General features: G+C 34.6%; 1 protein-coding gene across 14 annotated transcripts in view; it reads left to right on the forward strand.

Moving 5' to 3' along the window:
* The window catches only part of LOC128173747 (tight junction protein ZO-1-like), a 64,527-nt gene that overhangs the window by 13,215 nt on the left and 32,358 nt on the right, over positions 1-18,954 (forward strand). For 10 of the 14 annotated variants that reach the window (XM_052839408.1, XM_052839418.1, XM_052839420.1 and 7 more), the window contains exons 4-5: positions 948-977; positions 15,867-15,914. In XM_052839408.1, the coding sequence (XP_052695368.1) occupies positions 948-977; positions 15,867-15,914 (78 nt within the window). Of the gene's footprint in view, positions 1-947; positions 978-5,008; positions 5,589-9,394; positions 9,592-12,830; positions 13,728-15,866; positions 15,915-18,954 lie in introns of those variants that run through there. The other 4 variants (XM_052839415.1, XM_052839417.1, XM_052839416.1 and 1 more) reach the window with 4 other exon arrangements.

Consider the following 18,954-nt stretch of genomic DNA (forward strand, 5'->3'; position numbering starts at 1 on the left):
TGGAGACATGTTAACTACAAAGGGTTGTCATGGAGACATATCAATTACAGTGATGTCATCAAAAGATGTAAATCAGGAAGTGTTGTCATGGAGACATGTAAATCGGGAAGTGTTGTCATGGAGACATGTAAATCAAGAAGTGTTGTCTTGGAGACAAATATATAAAGGGAAAATGTGGATGTGTCATGTAGATTTGTGTTTCAAAAGTCAAGTACACAGTAAATTTACAGATTCATTTTAAAATAATTTTTCTAAAGTTTACTTTAAAAAGTGCTAATGAATTTGAAAATGGAGAAGAAATTTAAAAATCAATATTTTTTAATATTGATGCCTGAGTTTTATTCAAAGATTTATTGGCCTGTCAATAAATGGAGCAACTCAAAATAGACCTTACTCAACATTATTATGAATGTGTTGTTTGAGGGTGAGTGAACATGAATTGTTTGATAACAGTGAAAGATATACAAAAAATGTTTTATATCACAGTGCTTGAGACATATATTTTGAAAAGAATACCCCAATTTTATGAAACTTTATCGTAACACTCAAATTATTGTACAGGTGTTTTAGCAGTGAGCCAGATTAAAGTTTAAATAAGTAAAAGAGTAAGCTTTTTAGCTATTTTTTGTTTGTTTATAAAGTTGTGCACAGGTACATACGTTATTTAATTACAAATTCTTTCAATTGAAAAAGCACAATATGGACATTTGTTGACTTAGAGAAATTCAACAGAAAAAATCTCACTATCCACTCATTCTTTACTCAACCTTGTGACATCAAACAATCTCTCCTCAATTTAAATCTTTTCTATCTTTTCGTAAAAGAAGGAAAGAACTTGTGGAGTAGCTGTGATCTACAGAATTTGTTTGGAGTTATTCCCCTTTGGATGTTTTGCATTATGACTGAGTGTATATTGTGTTTGACAAATATTTCAATTCTTTGTGAAGGGCTTTGTGAAAGCACCAACAAAGGTCAAGGTAAGAAAATGTGCATGCCATTGACAATAATTCCTAACACTGCTACCTACCTCCCCACTCTTCTCTCTCCTCTTTACCTATCAGTTTCATAGGTTTCATAGGAAGCAGATATTTAGTCTAAACTGTACATTGCAAATGCTGGAGATCAGGAGATGTAACATTTAATAGCTATAATCTTAAAACCAAGTACATTAATAATATTCCTAAGGAATGCTTTCCTTTTTGTTTTGCCAGTTGTAAGGTAAAATATGTGATATTATGAAATAATTTTTTCATGATCTTAAATATAAATGTAAAAAATACAGTGTATTTTTTCCCCACTTCTCAAAAACAAAATATTATGGTTAAGCTCAGCCTGATATGTTTATAGTGACATTGGTTTGTTATGTGGGCTTTGTTTTCTTGCTTTATATATACCATTGAGTGGCAGAGGCCTCTTTGATTAAACATTATAACCCAAAATCAATATCTGAAATTAAAAAAAAAATTTAACTGTATTCATTTATGCATGTGATGAAAACTTTTTTTAATTTTTAATGTATTAATGTTCAGAAGTTTCATGTTTTACTAATTGTTATTATTGCATGCTTTAATGTAGTTTGTACTGACGAACGTTGTAATTATTTAGTGAAGATAAATTTTGATTAAGTTTGTTTTGATGGTTTTCTAGTTTACAGGGTTATCTCCCTTTTTGCTAATTAACCCAAACAGATTTGTGTGCCTGTGTCTTTTTTGTGTGGAAAATTATCATTTTTTGGGGGGTGGGGATGGGGGATGGGAAAAGGAGGGTGCAGATATTTGGCCAGATCATTCTAGTACAGCTCAATTTACTTTAATCATTTAAAAGCTTTTACAGTATTATATAAAAGGCAGGGAGTGAATTCTTGACATATGTGCATGATATTCCTTTTTTATTAGATGAAAAATTTGAGGTGATCTTTTGGTGCTCAATATGAGCTGTTCCTTATGGGACAGAGTTTGTGCTTTGTTGGCATTTTTTCTCTCGATCAATTAGGAGATTCTTTATCATGATATGATAAATCAGGACCTAGACTGGGTGGGCCTGTGGTCCAGATGCTAATGAAGGCTGTATGTCAGGTCCATATCAGTAAACGCAGGCATGACCCAGAGGTTCATTGATAAAATTCCACTATGATAGAGCCCAGTTATCAGGGAAAACAATTAACATTTTGTCACAAGACAAAGTAATTTACATATATAATGAAGGAGGCACTAGGAAGGGTGCTATGGTGATAGATAGAGGAAACATATTGGTAAAAATTCAAGGGTTTTCTGCAATGATTTTAACTTTGAATTGCATGTCCTCTAATGAGTTCTTATGAAATTTTGATATTGAATGGTTAATAGTAAAAAGAATCTATATATACAAATATTTGAATTGATATTTTATTATTGTTGAAGAATTTAATTTACATGTGGATGAACATAGAATTATTCTATGACAAACTTTAAAGAGTAAATAGACAGAAATCCTCTGTGATGGCCTGGTCTGTGACATATGATCCGCTCGTAGATGGAGTTTCATTGAAACAGAGGTCTGTAAGATACACATCGGTGTATTGCCGACACACACTGTCCAAATCTCGGCTGTCAATCCTCCTTACGTGTGTGACGGATGACGACCGGGGATGAGGTGGGAGCCTATAGCCCGTCTCAGCTAGGAATGTGCGTTATACACCTGGAGGGGGCCTCTGGCTAGAAACCGGCGTGTATCAGTAATCTACAAGACTGGCGGCCCGGTCAGACTACACCTGTAGGGGGCCCCTTGTAACAGGTAACCAGGGCTCCTGCCTTACTTACCCATGTAACTTGTCAGGAAACAGGAGAGCCGACAACCATCACAGTACTCGGTGATACTCACAGGGCAGTGACTGACCGAGGGAAGCTGTTAGATTTCCAGGGGAATTCCTTAATTCTGGAGGAAAACATCTGCAGGGACAGAGGTTGCTCCATTCAAGGAAGTTGACCACTAGGTGTTAGGACTGTTCTCTCTAAGTCTCCATTTTTGGACAACATTCATTTTCCTAAAGGGATCGAGCTAAAGAAGGAAATAATGTGAAAAAAGCCAAGGTGCAATATACTTAAGGAAAATTTCTTTGAATTTTCTGCAAATTTAATTAAAGCAGTCAGCTGTATGGTTGTTGAAACAACCAGTGTATGTACTAGTTGTTTTATTTTCCTGTGTAAAAAAAGGAGAATTTCAGGAGATTTTGAACTTTTTGTTCACCATTGACCCTACAACCCAGTGACGTCAACTTGTCAGCAATATTTTGGAAGGGGCAGATGCTGGTAGAAGATTTTCAGGTTGTTAATTCTGTGAGTGACAGTGCAGTATGCAGTCATTAATAAGTTTCATATTTTGAACATACCTAATATCTGTCTGATCAATTCTGCAGATAATTTTTAAAACATTTTTTCTCTGAAGAAGGAGAAGCGTTATGAAGTGGAAGTTATTAATTTTGGACACTGCAGCTCTTTTACGAGTGGAGATAAAATTTTTGGGAATGAAGCACTCCACCTCACGCTGTTAATAAGTGCATTTCCTGTGTTTGATTTCAGTCTGCATTTACAGTCACTTCTCTATCTGAAAATCCCATTTATTTGTGATATTATCCAAGTTCCTGAGCAAGGTGCAAAAAGAAGATTGTGTTCCTGAACACGTAATTAAACCCTCAGTGCATTTCATTCTGTGTTTGAACAAGTTAATATGTGTATATTTTTCTTTGGAGACACCTTTTGGGGTCCATTCGTAGAACTTGCAGATTAGTCGCGATTCCTACATGAGAGGGGCCTCACGGTGAAGCCACCAGTAAGTGAGTGACTGACTTTGGAGATCAGAGATAAATTGGGCTTATATATTTAATATATAGGGATATAGATCTCTGAACTTTTTAACAAAAGGGGTTCGGTGCGTACAGTGTAATACATACATAGGGGAGTATTTAACCTCATTGGGATCACACTTTCTCTCTGCCGTTAGGGATTAACCTTTGTATTTCCTCTCAACACAGAAGACTTTTAAAAATTTTGTCCTGGCGCTAGATATTCCAGGTCCATACTAGCCAGAAAGGATTGCAAGGTTGAAGTCTGGATAAAGAGAAAAAGGGACACTTTATAGTCTTTGCCAGAATTTGTGTCTGATTTCATTGATAGTGATTTGCCTCTCCCTCAAATTGTGATTATTTTGTGGGTTTTGTTATTTGTTATGTAACTTGTGTTTAGGTAGTGGAACCAAAATATCATTGAGTTTACCTGTGATGAATCACACCTGGATGTTTACCTGATACAGGTGAGAAGGGGAAAAGCTGAGAGGAGACGCAGCAGCAGTTTGACCTATATATTCAGGCTTCTAATCAGGTCGATTGGATTACATCACTGTAAAATACCGTCTTTAAGGCTACTGTCTTATTGAGGGAATCTGAAGTCCAGGAAAATACCACCGACTGAGAGTGGGGATTTAAAAAGTTCATGAATCTACTGGACTCCCTGCCCCACACAACAAAGGAGACACTATCTCTTTGTACTCATTGAATCTGACCATCTCTCTCCGAAATTCTTCCTTTTTTCTTTATCGCCTGCAGGGTGTCAAATTTAGGAGGTGTGAAATTTGTGCCGAGTTTTAAAAACAATATCCCCAAACAGACCTGGTGGATTAGAGGAGATATCTCATTTTAAAGGGACCCAATCGATCCAGCTTATACTTTCTATCAAAAGATAAATAACTAGTCAATGACTATATTAAATGCATTCCTTTGACATGACACAGGGACAGACACTGCATGAGAACTCAGAACATTTCTAGTCGTCTAGTTTGGGGTGAAGTTTTAAGCAAATTTCGATCCCCTTGACTAAAAAGGAATTTCATTCTCTCCAAAAAAAGTTTTATTTTTGTATTTCCTGACCCTTTGTTGGGAGGTTGGAAGAAATGAAACTGATATTTGTGTGACAGTGAACGATTGTGAAAAATTAATTGCGTCCGAGAAATTTTTTTTTTTTTTTGCTTTTTGAAATGAGACTGTTGCATGCAATGGTATATCTTTAGATGGACACAAATATGTTTGAATAGAGGCTCCCCTGGATTTAGTAAAAACCCTTAAAAAACATTTACATGAATGTGTTGCTATTAGAGAGGAAAGGAAAAAGGTGCATACAAGGAGTTTAGAGCCTGACTCTCATTGAATAGACATCATCATCGAAGCTCTCCATTATAATTAAAGCTCCCAAAGTTTGCACAGTAGAAGTCAATTCACAACAGAAGATATTTAGTCCATTGTTAGGACGGAATGAGCAGAACTGACTGAATAGGGCCTGATCTACCCCCAGAAAAAATAATACAGTTGTAAAGTCAACAAGTCTTGTGCACAAACAAGGATTTCTGACAAGGAATTCATTCCACGGTGTACATCCACATTCCAATTTGGGGTGTTGTATTGTTAAAGGAGTATGTGAAATCCTTGTTCGAAAGAAGTGTTGTATGCTTAATACGATAGTGTGACAATGCATAGGAATAACCCATTACGCTGGTCCAAGAGTCTGTCAGACCTACACGCCAAGAACATCAACTTCTGGCAGAATGTGCTGGACTCTCAGGTAAGACTGCAGCTGCAGACCCTGTAACTTGTATGCCTTGAAGCTGTAGGCTCTCTAATGGCATCAGTTGTTCCCTATTGATCCTTGAGACAACCTATGCATCCTGCAGATTGCAAGACGGCTTTTTGTTCCTATTCATCTCTTGCCATTCAGTTCAGGCTGATTTTGATTTTTGCTTTTAACAATTATTCCAAAATTTAAATGCAAACAATCTTGATAGATAGATATGGTTATGGTTTCAGTCTTAGCTCTTAGCTGTCTTGCAGTTTATGCACTCTCCAGCTATTTGGGTTCAGTCTGTCGAGTTATAGTTTCTATCAGAAGTAAAGAAAGTCTACATGAATTATGTTGGACTAGTTGTTGAATTGCCAAAAGAGGTTTGAGATTTTGGTTGAATTAAGGCATTGGAGTATCTCATTTACATAAGCTGATGCTTATAATCAATGTTGTCTGATTACATGTCACTATCATGCAGATCTTATGCTATCATGCTAATCCGCCATCTCAAACAACAAAATTAACAATAATATGAACTAACTGGCAGGATTTTATATCCTCTATGTTGTATGGTGTTAAGTACACACTCCCCCTCCCTTCTTAAAGAATCCAATGCAAAAAGAAGTCAGGTAGTATGGTATGTCTCCCCATAAATAGCTAAATAACCGACTAATTTAGAAGTGATAACAAGGCTTAAAGTTAATTATATAACATTCAGAACTTAATTTGTAGGCCTTTGAGGGACTAGATTATACACACATTTGCAAAAGATAACAACTGAAGACTCAATTAGCTCTTAATGGCAAAGCTCAATTCATAGGCGTTTGAACAGGGAAGTGGTGATAGACAGGGAATGTTGGCTTTGGGTACACATGATATGGGTATTGTATTATGTAGCACTGGTTGGCTAATCTCATTGAAGGCAGGTCATTATGATGATAAGGGCTATTTGTACATACTAAGTAAGCTTTTATCAAATGGGGTGGAAATGACCCGTAAATAGAAGGGAATTGAGTCATTTTGTTTGATCGCCAGAATAATGATAAACCACTGTCCACTGTTTTGTAATGATTTAGCTGGGTCTGATAGGCTTGCTATAATGGTTGAAATAATATGTACTGCTCTTGCAATTGTTACAAGATGGCATACAATAATAAATTTAATACAGCTGTTTTGAAATGCAGTTTATATTATTTGTACATGTTACTGTTTCAATGAATTTTCTTATATTTTAAAATTATAAACTGAGTATAAATACATCGCTAGGAGCCTTATTTATAAAATCAAAATAATGAGTTGTACAGGAAACAAAAAAAATTCATGTAGTCAAGGTGTAGTTTTAGAGTTCTGAGATCAATTATTACATAATAAAGATGGAGCCTTTGTGACTTTGTCCAAGCAAGGTGACATGTTACAAGTGATTTGACAAGATTAAAACCCAAAAATGTGTGGGAGATTTCTGTGAGATAGAGGTTTAGAGAAGGTTGTAGGTGTCCAGATGGGCTGTTAAACTCTCATGCTATAAAACAGGTGCTCCTTACCAGCTGATGAACAATTACCTGTGTGTAACATGTACAGTATTCCTGGGGGTGACATGGTGTTTTATGGCATGATGTTGTGTAACAGCATTGAGGAATGTGTTTGATATCTGTTGGATTATGTGGAGAGAGAGAGAGAGAGAGAGAGAGAGAGAGAGAGAGAGAGAGAGAGAGAGAGAGAGAGAGAGAGCACCAATGGGAGAAAAGGAAATGGCATTAGAAAATAAAGAGTGATGGAATAAATGAGAAAGGAAAATGATAGAATGATTGGGATGGCAAAAAATAAATTAAAAAAAGATTGTCATTGAAAGACAGAAACTTTCAAAGTTATCTTTTTTTGAATAACTCGAGACTGCTCCAAAATTATAACAGGTACACGTTATTGAGTGATGCAAGAGCTACATGTATGACAGGGAAATGAGAAGGTATTTGCAGGATACCGTGTCAGATATGCACCTGCATTCCTGTAGGTTACTCATGTGTGACAGTGAAATCACGGAGGCACCCTGGGGGCAGAGAAAGTGGAAAGTTAGGTGTGAGCTATGAAAGAGGTGGCATCATGCAAGATACTGCATATAGAAAGATTGAAACATTAAAAAAATCAAACTATTTATTTTTATGAAGCACACCATTTCTATTCCAGTCCATCTCAATTGAGAGTGAAATTAATTAGCTCATTTTTTAATTGAGCTATGGATGGTAATTGGACAGGTGTAACTTCATTGTTCCAGCTGATTGTTGGGCGGTAGGGGGCTGTTTTGAACATCATAAATGTGTCATTCTTTCAATTATCATGAGTTCTCCTTGCCTTTACAACATGTTAATTGAAAACTGCATTCCATGGGAACTGATTAGATGCTGTCAGAACTCCTGGGAATAAACAGTATTTTATTAGTATGTGACATGTATAGCTTGATATAGTCTGATAGTGGCTTCTTTTGAAGCTACATGTAGACCTCACATTATTTTTGGGGATTCTTATGAATTAGCCATTCGTGCAGTCCCAGACATATAGAAAGATTTTAATTCGATCCTGTTTTTATGAGATTTCTGTGATTTAATTAAAGGAAAATTTATTTCAAAAGGATATATTGAAATCTCGATATTAAGGTGAGATGCAACAGTCCATTCATACATCAGTGTTATATTTTGGATTGACAGAGAGGAAGAGAAAAAATTGTACAAGGAACTGTCATATGCTACACTGTATATATATGTATATGTATGCTCTAGCTGGTCTATTTTAAACTTTTTTAATTGAAACTGGTACAAAGTGAGATTTTCTTGAAGGTCATCCAAGTTACAGAGGGGTGGCTGTAGACAGAGGTCACCTTGAACATTTTGTGTGGGGCTCTAGAGGGGGGAGATTTCTATAATTATGATAATTTCTATAATATTTTAAATATTCCTAGTAACAGTATATTGTTATATAACTAAAATCGGTTCAATTTTTTTTTTCCAAAAAAAAAAAGAAGAAGAAGAGGGTGTTTAGATATAAAGTCATTGTTTTATTGAACTGATATATTTTGATTGTTATAGTTGACATTTTTTTAATTAATGATTAAAGAGTACCAACTTTCATTGAACTTTGAGAATAACATTGATGGGTAACAGCTGTATAGCTGTATTGTCATGGGTTCTCCTCATCTTTTGACTTGAGCTTAAACATTGATTTAATTCTGCTCTATTTGAATTGGAAATAGTGTTAGATACCATCTGCAAGTAAGTTACTAAAACAGTGCACAATATGACTATATATTAAAGATCAGTGTACTCTGAGACTAGGGCAATAGGACTTGTACATATGTTGACAGTAACTGCCAGGGAGACTGAATACCAAGCATTAGCATGGATTATCTGTTGTGAGATTATCACTGGTAAATTACCACTGTAGAAGTACTACAATGAGTATGTGTACCATTTCAGGCTTTACAGTCATTGGTATTCATTGGTATATGTGTACCTCTCGCTTGACACTACAGTCAATGCACTTGAATGTTTACAAAACTCTGTCTGATAGAATGGTATAATATATGCCTTAATGGGGGAGAGAGTTGCAGGAATTTATCAATAAAATAAATTTTAAAATACTTTAATCCTTATACACTAAAAATGGGTTTATTGCTTTTAATTTTTCACATATAATTTATCCGTAAACCATATAGACACAGTGAAGCATTTAAAAATAAGAAAAGAATTGGTATTTAATTTTGAAGGTCGTTGCTGGTAATAGTTCCCCTCCCTTGGGGCCCCATAATGATGACAGATAAGTTTTTTGCACAAAAATATTCAATCGCAGAGCGTGGACCGTGTTACAGTGTTAAAGATCCGTGTCTGTGTACTGTGTCGGTGTTATATAGTATCGACCGGGTGTGTGGGGATCTGATCGTAGTCTGGAACTGTTGATTAATTTTCGGTGATTCTTAATTAAAACTTATCGGGAGGGATTTTATTCAGTCATATTATTGGTAAGTGTCCATTGATAAATTGAGGTTAAAGTCAAGACAAAGATTTCAGAGATATTGTGTAACATCTAGTTTATAACCAAGGTAAAATTGAATTTGGATTCTTTGAATATGTCTGAATCAAAATTTGAATATTGAGGATTTAAAATTTTTACTGGTAGTTAAAAAGCAGAGGTATTCTTTGTTGCAACAAATATTTGCCAGCATTGTAGCATTTTAACTTGCAATTATCAATTTGATAAGCCCCAAGTTATAAAGAACTTATACATGTACTGCATACTAATGCATGTATTGTTTTCTAAGTCAGTTTACTCAAATGTATTTAAGTTGTGAGTGGTATTTAGGTGACTGTTTGATCTCCTGAATGGAGATTGTAAAAGTATCTACAAATTGAGTAGAGCAACTGCTGTACAAAACATAGTTTTGAATTTTCGTGAGGAACGGCAGGCCACTTGAGCAATGTTGAGGAATAATATGATATTGACTAAAATTTTTGTGTTGTTTTGTTTTCACAATTACTGTACGTACATAGAAAATTTGTAGATCACCTTTCATATTAAAACTTTTAATCAAATTTATATTTATATCTATTTCCTGTGAATTGAAAGTTACTTTGTTGTTGTAAGTTTGTAGATATATATATTAAGAAAAATAGCAATAACCTTGAAGATTGAGCCAAGGTCATTTGAAGTAATCTGAAGTATAAAGTGACATGAGAAAGTTGGTCCGTTAAGTGCAAGGTTTTAGAAAAGTGTGAAAGTATTACCAACCAAACAAAAATGACCTTAATACTTTAGTCAAGGTCACATGAAATTTTTCAGGAAGCAAATTGAAAAGGGGGGGGGGCTATACTTATCAAAAATTTTGAAAAAAGAAAGGATTATGGTTACAGTTATGTCTAATGTTGCAAAAAAAGAGGGGGGGGGAGCCTCTCCCTCCCCCTCCCCCACACCATTAGCCCCCCGATTCCAATGCCTTTGATATGTTAAATGCTCTCAAAATATCTCTGAATCAAAATTCAGTGCTGTAGTAGATGATAGTGAATGGTAAATGTATTGAAAGTCTTAATCCAACTATCATAGTTTTAAAGCAATGACTTTATATTGAGTTCTGTAAATTCTTGTATAATGTTGAAACCTTGCTGTTCAAACCTGAGAAAAGCAATTCAGTTTTACCTGCATAAATGTGTATAGAATTTTGTCCATTAATATATCAAATTTCCAGAAAGATACATTAGAAGCACCAGTTACATAAGAATCTGTCTCAAGGACAAATGAAGTTAAAATGAAGTTAAATTTGATACACAAAAGCTTTGGGATACAATTTAATACATGTATTTGAAAAAGATATGTATGGAAGCCATCATTTATTTGTTTATTGAAAGTTGTGAACAAGAGTATGTAACTTTTATATATCTGTCATCTGCTAAAGAGTCACTGATGCAAGGACACCAACCCCCTTTTCCTCCAAGTTTTTATACACCTGACAAACAAAGTCGGGGGGGGGGGGGGAGGGTTTACATATAGGAATCACCATGTCCATCTGTCTGTCTGTGCAATCATATCTGCTCCATGTCTTTCTTATGGAGGAACATTGGAAGTTCCTACTTCACACAAAGATTGCTTATGACCTTAGGGTGTCATGAACGTTGTGCAAGTTCAAGGTCATTGTTTAGAAAAATTGCATAACTTCTGGCCATATCTTCCCACCTCTATCTTTTTAGAGGTCCATGGTGCTCTGCTTTGAGTTTGTATTTCGTTTTATGGATTTTTGAGATGGTTGACACTTTGTTATTGTCATTTTTCATTGTAATGGAAAAATGATAAGAAGCTAAAATTTCACGCAATTGCTTGTGACTTGTAAATATGTTGTAACCTTGGTCATTTGTACAAGTTCAAGGTCACTATAAGAAAAAATGATGCATCCTTTAATTTTAGATAAAGAAATTTTGAATAATAATATTTTCTTAGCGGGGGAAGGGAAGATCATTTGTGAGCTTCCTCACTGTACCCCTAGTTTAACATCTGAAGCCAAATCCACCAATGGTATGCTACATTTAACTTGGTCTTCTTTGAAGAATTTAAAGAGATCCTGAGGCCAGGGGTAACATTATGGATTAGCTGTAATAATGTAGCCCTCTCTGATTTTTTTTATCTGATCTTTAAAAAAAAAGAATCGGGAGAGGGCTACATTTTTCCAGCTAATTATAGATGGGAAAGAAAAATCAAAAAAAGGAAGCAAGATTTTTTTTTTCTCTTTAAAAATTTGGTCCTCAGAATCGTATTGCTGTAAAAAAATTTTAGACAAAATACATCTCATAGTACAACGTTTAATTGATTGATTATCATCATTTCTGAATCATATGATTTTGCAATACATACTTATATGTCATCTGTTGCATACTTGGTTTGGAGGTCACTTTTGACCAGCCAGTTAATGAAAGGATGCTGATTCAAATGAATGAAATGGTGAAGGTGTAGAATTCATAAGATTCTGGCTGTTATATTAAAATGATTTGCTTTAGTGTAATAATGTCTAATTACCTAAAAAACAGATTTCTGCCAGAGTCTTTAACTTTTACTTGTATAGTGTATATGCATGCAGGCCTGCAATTCGATGTCAAATCAATAAATGAATGTTATTCAAAATATGCAAATACCTAGACATTGTTCAGATACCTTAATCGATGCCTTTATGTTGGTTTGGAATTTCACCTGGAATTTTATTTGGACTCTGGGAGGTCACATTTCATTGTTAATATTTGACATTGAATTGTCAAATCATGCAGAGTTACTTAGGAAAGATCCTACATATTTCTGAGTGAATCATTTGATTGTTGAATTTGTATCGGTGCATTTTAAATATTAAGATTCTCAATTTCGTTGTCTGTTTGGTTTTTTTTTTGTTTATTAAATACAGGTGTTCATATTTAAAATATCAGGTTACTTTCCCTTCCATTCCCAGGCACACATTTTCTCTGACTAGATTCCTCCTCCTCCAATGTTAATTCTTCCTTTACCCCCACCCCCTCCCCCTCCTCAATCCTCCTTCCCCCCCCCCCCCCCCCCCCCCCAGCTGTTAAATTGGTAGCACTGTGTCCCTAGTGTCCTAATTCCCCCTTTATCAACTACACCTGGCTGAACAATTTCTTTTTACCTCGTGGATGGAATTCACATAAAAAGTGCATTGTTGGCTGAGTTACAGCAGATCTATAAATAGCAGCTGACAGCAAATTGCTGATTTGTTCCCATCATGCCTTGGGGTGTCTAGGCCGTGCTGGTGTGTTGTTTGGGAGATCAGTGGAATTTTCGCGTGTGTGGCACTCCACGCTGAAGTCCTGATTGTTTTAATTTTTTTTTCGTAAAGTTCTCCTGGGATTGTGGTCTTTCAGGTGAATGGCTACCATTGTCAGTTGACCTGACATCAGAGAGAAGCACCTGCAACTGTTTTTGTGAGATTTAGGGGAGAGGATCTAAGATCTTCCTCTTCTCACTTCATTTTCGTGTGGAAATCGTGGATTATTATCCAAGGTGTAAAAATAAAACTTTGGGTACCAGAACTTTTGAATATAATTTGCAGGTTGAAATTTAATGTAGAGTTATCTCAGTACAGAAGTAACAAGATGTCAGCAGATTCTCATCTGCATCAAGTTTAAAAAAGAAAAGATTGAGTAGTTCGTCAAAGCTGATTTCATTGAAGGAATTGGTTCCATTGAAATTATTTACACCTGTCCGAGGAAATATCAATATCGGATCAATGAACTGGCATGTGGAATCTAATTACAGTCCAGAATGAAAGGAGTTAAGATTTGGCACGTGCCTTAACCAGTCCATTTCTCTTGATCTTTTTTCTTTCCATAAAGAGGGGAGAAAAAATAGAGTATTGATCCTTGTGTCTGAAACTTTGTGCGACCACTTTGTCATTATGATGATACAGAGGTAGACTGACTTCGTTTGCCCTCTGCAGTTGTATTAAATATCGGGACGTTTTACAGACTTTTCGAGCTCAGGGGATATCCACTGTTTGGTTGGGGGATATTTTTTTGTGCTTTTCCCTTTTTGTCTTTGACTTTTTATGGGAAAAGATTTGCCATGAAGCTACCCTGCAATATTTGGAGGGAGCGGACATTGTTATTGGAGGTAAAGTTCTATTTCTGCTAGTTTCTTATACATCAATAGATATTGACAATTTTTCACAGTTGTGATTGTTAGAGGTAAAATTATATTTTTATATGATTTCAAAATCTCAACTATAAGTCTGGAGATTTCAAGTGTTAATAACAAAGGTCATATATGTATGAGAACCTAATGGATGGACCCTATAAGGTCAAATACTTATCGACTAATATTTGAAAGAAAAGAAGGAGTTTAGAGAAATCTTATTTTTAATTACTCTCGATTTTATTCAAAGAGAAAGAATTTTCCTTGTTTGTGCAGATTTTTCTTGATCTTGGCATGAGTGTAAAAATGTACATCATATCATAAGACAAAAAACTCAAGAAATGTGCCAACTCTCAAAGAGACTGAAATCTCCCCGAGTCAGGGAACCCAGTACCTGTCTGGTGCTGTCTAAGAAACCGGGCGTTTTCTTGGAAACTATTGCGCAACCTCGTGTACATGTGTGTTTTACGGTGGCATGCCAAGGCAAAATATGATGCATCTCTCTGCATGAAGAAACCTGAGATTTTTCCCTGAAGTCTGTGTCATTAATATGAAGAATGATGATGGTGTTGTAATGTGTAGGGAATTTTGTTTTCCGTTTTGAGATTTTTTTAATAATAAGAATTGTTTCTTTGATGTTATTCGCTTGTTAATTGTTATTGTTCAAGATTAACACAGATTAACTACAATTAGACGTCTGTGTCTTTTTGATCTCAGTTGTTTGTCAATATTTAATCTGAAAAATAGCTAACACACAGCATGGTAGTCAGTTAATCCTTTGTAACAGTGAAGTAGTTCAATTATTCAAAGTTTAAATTCTTTCAGATGTATAATCATATTGTTAAAATTATTGTCATAGAAATGTTTGAAATTCTAATAGAGACCTAGATTTTCCTGCCATTACCAGTATATTAAAGTGAACAAAGCAACAATAGAAGAAATCTTCTCAAACCTTTAATATGACATCTTAATGATAGTTATTTGTGAATAGCCAAGAGATTTACCTGCAATTGGGTCAAAATTGTTAATTTTAAGCCATTATGACATATATTGCTCTCTGCAATTTATTTATTAGAAAAGGGAGGATTAAGATTGAATACTTTGTTTCAGATTTTTTTTGCCAAAATAATCACAAATAATTGTTTGAAAATAAGGACAATTGCCAAATAATACAGAAACATTCCTGTTGACATCTGCACAATGCACAGATGGTACTCAGTGTTGTTTGCAAGTTTGTGTAGATGATGACTTATTGGTGTTATTATTTCAATTAGAAGGGCAGAGATTACTCCATAATTGCCCAAACACAAACAGTGTGTTAAGGACTAATTAATGTGTGGAACTTAATTACCCACCCTTAAGCTAATTATCACTGTACAGTGTAACTTAATCTGCACAATGAATGGACATGAATAAAGCATTACAGGAAATTGAGAAAACAAATCTAACAGAAAATTCATGTGTCAGTTACTGAATAGAGGAGAAAATTAAGACTTGGGGTCATTTGATCAGCAATACAGTGCTGTCATGACAGTTTGTAGGATCATTAGAGGATATTAAGTTTTCAATCCGAGTTGTGAAGGATATGACTTATAGATAAATCTGGGATCAGTTTGGAGATTGTTAATTTCTTAGTTGTGTCATCATTTCTCAGTGTGATGCACATCAAGGCATTAAATAGATTTGCCAATAAGGTATTTGAAATTGAAAGAATATGGAACATCAATTTAGGTTCATTTAAATCAATGCTTTGTTGTATCAATATGGATTTGACTTATTTGTATTAACGAGTTCATTGAATTATAAATGAATGATATTTAGATATATATTATTAACTCTGATATGATCATGATAATTATTTATCATATGCATGATATTGTGATATATCATGCATGTTTGTCCATCTGTTTTTCTATGGATTCAATAATGTGATTATGATTTACTGTTTAAATACAGTATGTCATGCAGGGGTTTTCTTTGCATTGATATATTTAGACAAAGAAGTTCATGGTAAAGAAGATAAAATATGAGGTTGATGACATAAGCCCATGCAAAATCATACTTCGGTTGATTACATTTGTGATGATGATGATGATAATGATGGCATTTCTATTTCAGGGCCTTGACAATGTTACCTGGGAGACACACAATGTTACCTTGAGAAGAGTAAGTCAATTTTTCATCCCCCAATAAATCATAAATCTTTTTATTATCCCCCCCCCCCAAAAAAAAACCCCAAAAAACCAAGAAAACTTTTTATAAGCATGAATTCTTAGTGGGATGATGATGATGCAGAAATGATGTGAAATAACACTGTTTCACAACTGTATTTTTCACATCAGACTTGTTAGGATTGTACAACCATATGTTTTAAAGCATCATTTTGACCTTGGAACTTATCTGTATGACCTTGGGATTTTATGATACTGAGATCTGTGTTATGCTGACATATGTTGATCAGTCGAATGTTTTGTAACTACATGCTTCAGATTTAATTTACTTTTGCAAAGGGGAGTATTTCATTTGTCTGATGACTTGAATTTGATCCTACAGTAATCTATGGGAGATTATGAACAAAAAATATGTGTTAGCTTAAAAACCTGTCATTTTTTTTAGATAGCATAGCACATTCTGTTTATTTATTTTCTCTAAAACAAAAGGAAAAATGTTACATTACATTTTGCCTATTTTGTTCAATCTTTCCAAATCTGATTTATTTCATCAACAAAGAAAGAAAGAAACTTTGATTTTTTGTGAAAGAGCTATATATGCTATTTAGTACCACTTAAGGACTGATTGTCAAATGGCTTCTATATAAATGATTTTTAACTTCATAGCAGATATTATATGCAATGTTATATTATGCACGTTTCAGACTAAAAAGTTATCTGTGACAAATTGTTGTCATATAATATTTAACTTTTTAATCTAATAAACAGAAAAACATGCATTTTTAGCTCACCGAGATGAAGTCAAGGAGAGCTTATGCTATACCCTCGGCGTCGGCGTCGGCGGTGGCGTCGGCATCGGCGTCGGCGTCCGGACCTGGTTAAAGTTTTTGTTGCAGGTCCTGTATCTAAGCTATTACTTGTCCTGTCTTCACCAAACTTGCATGGATGATGCATCTGGACCTACTTATGGACTTGAAAGACTTGGATGCTGAATCTGGGTCCTAAATTTCAGATGCTGGAGGAGGTTAAGGTTGTTGGACCAGGTTAAAGTTTTTGTTGCAGGTGCCCTTTGATAGCAATATCTTAGTTACTGCTGGTCCATACTTCACCAAACTTGCATGGATGGTGTGTCTTATGATACTGATGCACCAGACAGGTTTGAGTGCTGAATCTGAGCTATAGGTTTCAGATGCTGGAGGAGGTTAAGGTTTTTGGAGAAGGTTAAAGTTTTTGTTGCAGGTGCCCATTGATAGCAATATCTAAGTTACTACTGGTCCTAACTTCACCAAACTTGTATGGATGATGCGTCTGATGATACTGATGCACCTGACAAGCTTGAATGCTGAATATGAGCAATAGGTTTCGGATGCTAGAAGAGGTTAAGGTTTTTAGAGCTGGTTAAAGTTTTTGTTGCAGGTGCCCTCTGATGATTATATCTTAGTTACAACTGGTCCTAACTTCACCAAACTTGTATGGATGGTGCGTCTTATGATACTGATGCACCTGACAAGCTTGAATGCTGAAACTGAGCAATAGGATTCGGATGCTGGAGGAGGTTAAGGTTTTAAGAGCTGGTTAAATAAAGTTTTTGAAACAGGTGCCCTCTGATGATGATATCTTAGTTATTACTTGTCCTTACTTCACCAGACTTCCATGGATGGTGTGTCTTATGATACTGATGCACCTGACAGGCTTGAATGCTGAGTGTGAGCCATAGGTTTCGGATGCTGGATAAAGTTAAGTTTTTTGGAACAGGTCACATGTTTAATAGATGATAGTACTATTTCAAACTTGCATAGTTGATTTAACTGTAATATGAATGAATCGCAGAGGTAGCTTCAGATGCAGAGCTTGATCTCCATTATCAAGGATGCTTAAAAATAAATCTTAGTTATTACAGGTCCTAACTTCACCAAACTTGAATGGATGGTGTGTCTTATAATACAGATGCACCTGACAGGCATGGATCCTGAATCTGAGCCATAGGTTGCGGATGCTGGAGGAAGTAAAGGTTTTAATTGCTAGTGCCCTCTGATGATGATATCTTAGTTATTACTGGTCCAAACTTCACCAAACTTGCATTGATGATGCGTCTTATGATACCAATGCACCTGATGGGCTTGAATGCTGAATCTGAGCCATAGGTTTCGGATGCTGGATGAGGTTAAGTTTTTTGGAACAGGTCACATGTTTTCTAGATGAAAGCTTGCATAGTTGATTTAACTTTATTATAAATTAAACGCAGAGGTTGCTTCAGATGCAGAGCCTGATCTCCATTATCAAGGATGCTAAAGAAATCTTCTACCTCACTCAAACCAGCTCGATAGATAGATGTGTTTGTTGATAAATGATATAACATGATTCATATGATATCATATGTTATATTATAAAAAGTTATACGATACGATATGATATTGTATCAATTTTTTTGATATTTTATGATATGATATTGTATCATGATATTGTTATGTATAGTATTGTATATTATGATACAATATTGTATAATATTACATTGTATTTTTAATTTATTATTTTATCACATGATACAATTACATAAGATATTGCAAAATATTATATTGTATCCTATGATACAATATTGTATATTTTATAATATTGTATCATACAATATTGTATAATATGATATTGGTTTCAGTAATATAGAATTATATCACATGAAATTGTATTATATGATATTGTAATATATATTATTGTGTCATATGATAAAATATGTATAATATAATAATGTATTTTATAATATTTTACTTTATCACATAATATTGTATCATTTGATAAGATACAATGTTGGAATCAAATTATATTGTATTATATGATATTATAATCTCATATAATGTATCAAATATGTTTCAGTGTCATTCAATACAATATCATACTACATTATACAATATAATATCATGTGTCAATGTTATGATGTATCTTGTTATATGATATTGTAATATAATACTTTATTGTATTATATTTTATGATATTGTTTTATGTGATCAAATACAATAAGGTATAACACAATACAATGTCAT

Source organism: Crassostrea angulata, chromosome 2 (genome assembly GCF_025612915.1).
Source record: "Crassostrea angulata isolate pt1a10 chromosome 2, ASM2561291v2, whole genome shotgun sequence".
NCBI classification, from domain to species: Eukaryota; Metazoa; Mollusca; class Bivalvia; order Ostreida; family Ostreidae; genus Magallana; species Magallana angulata.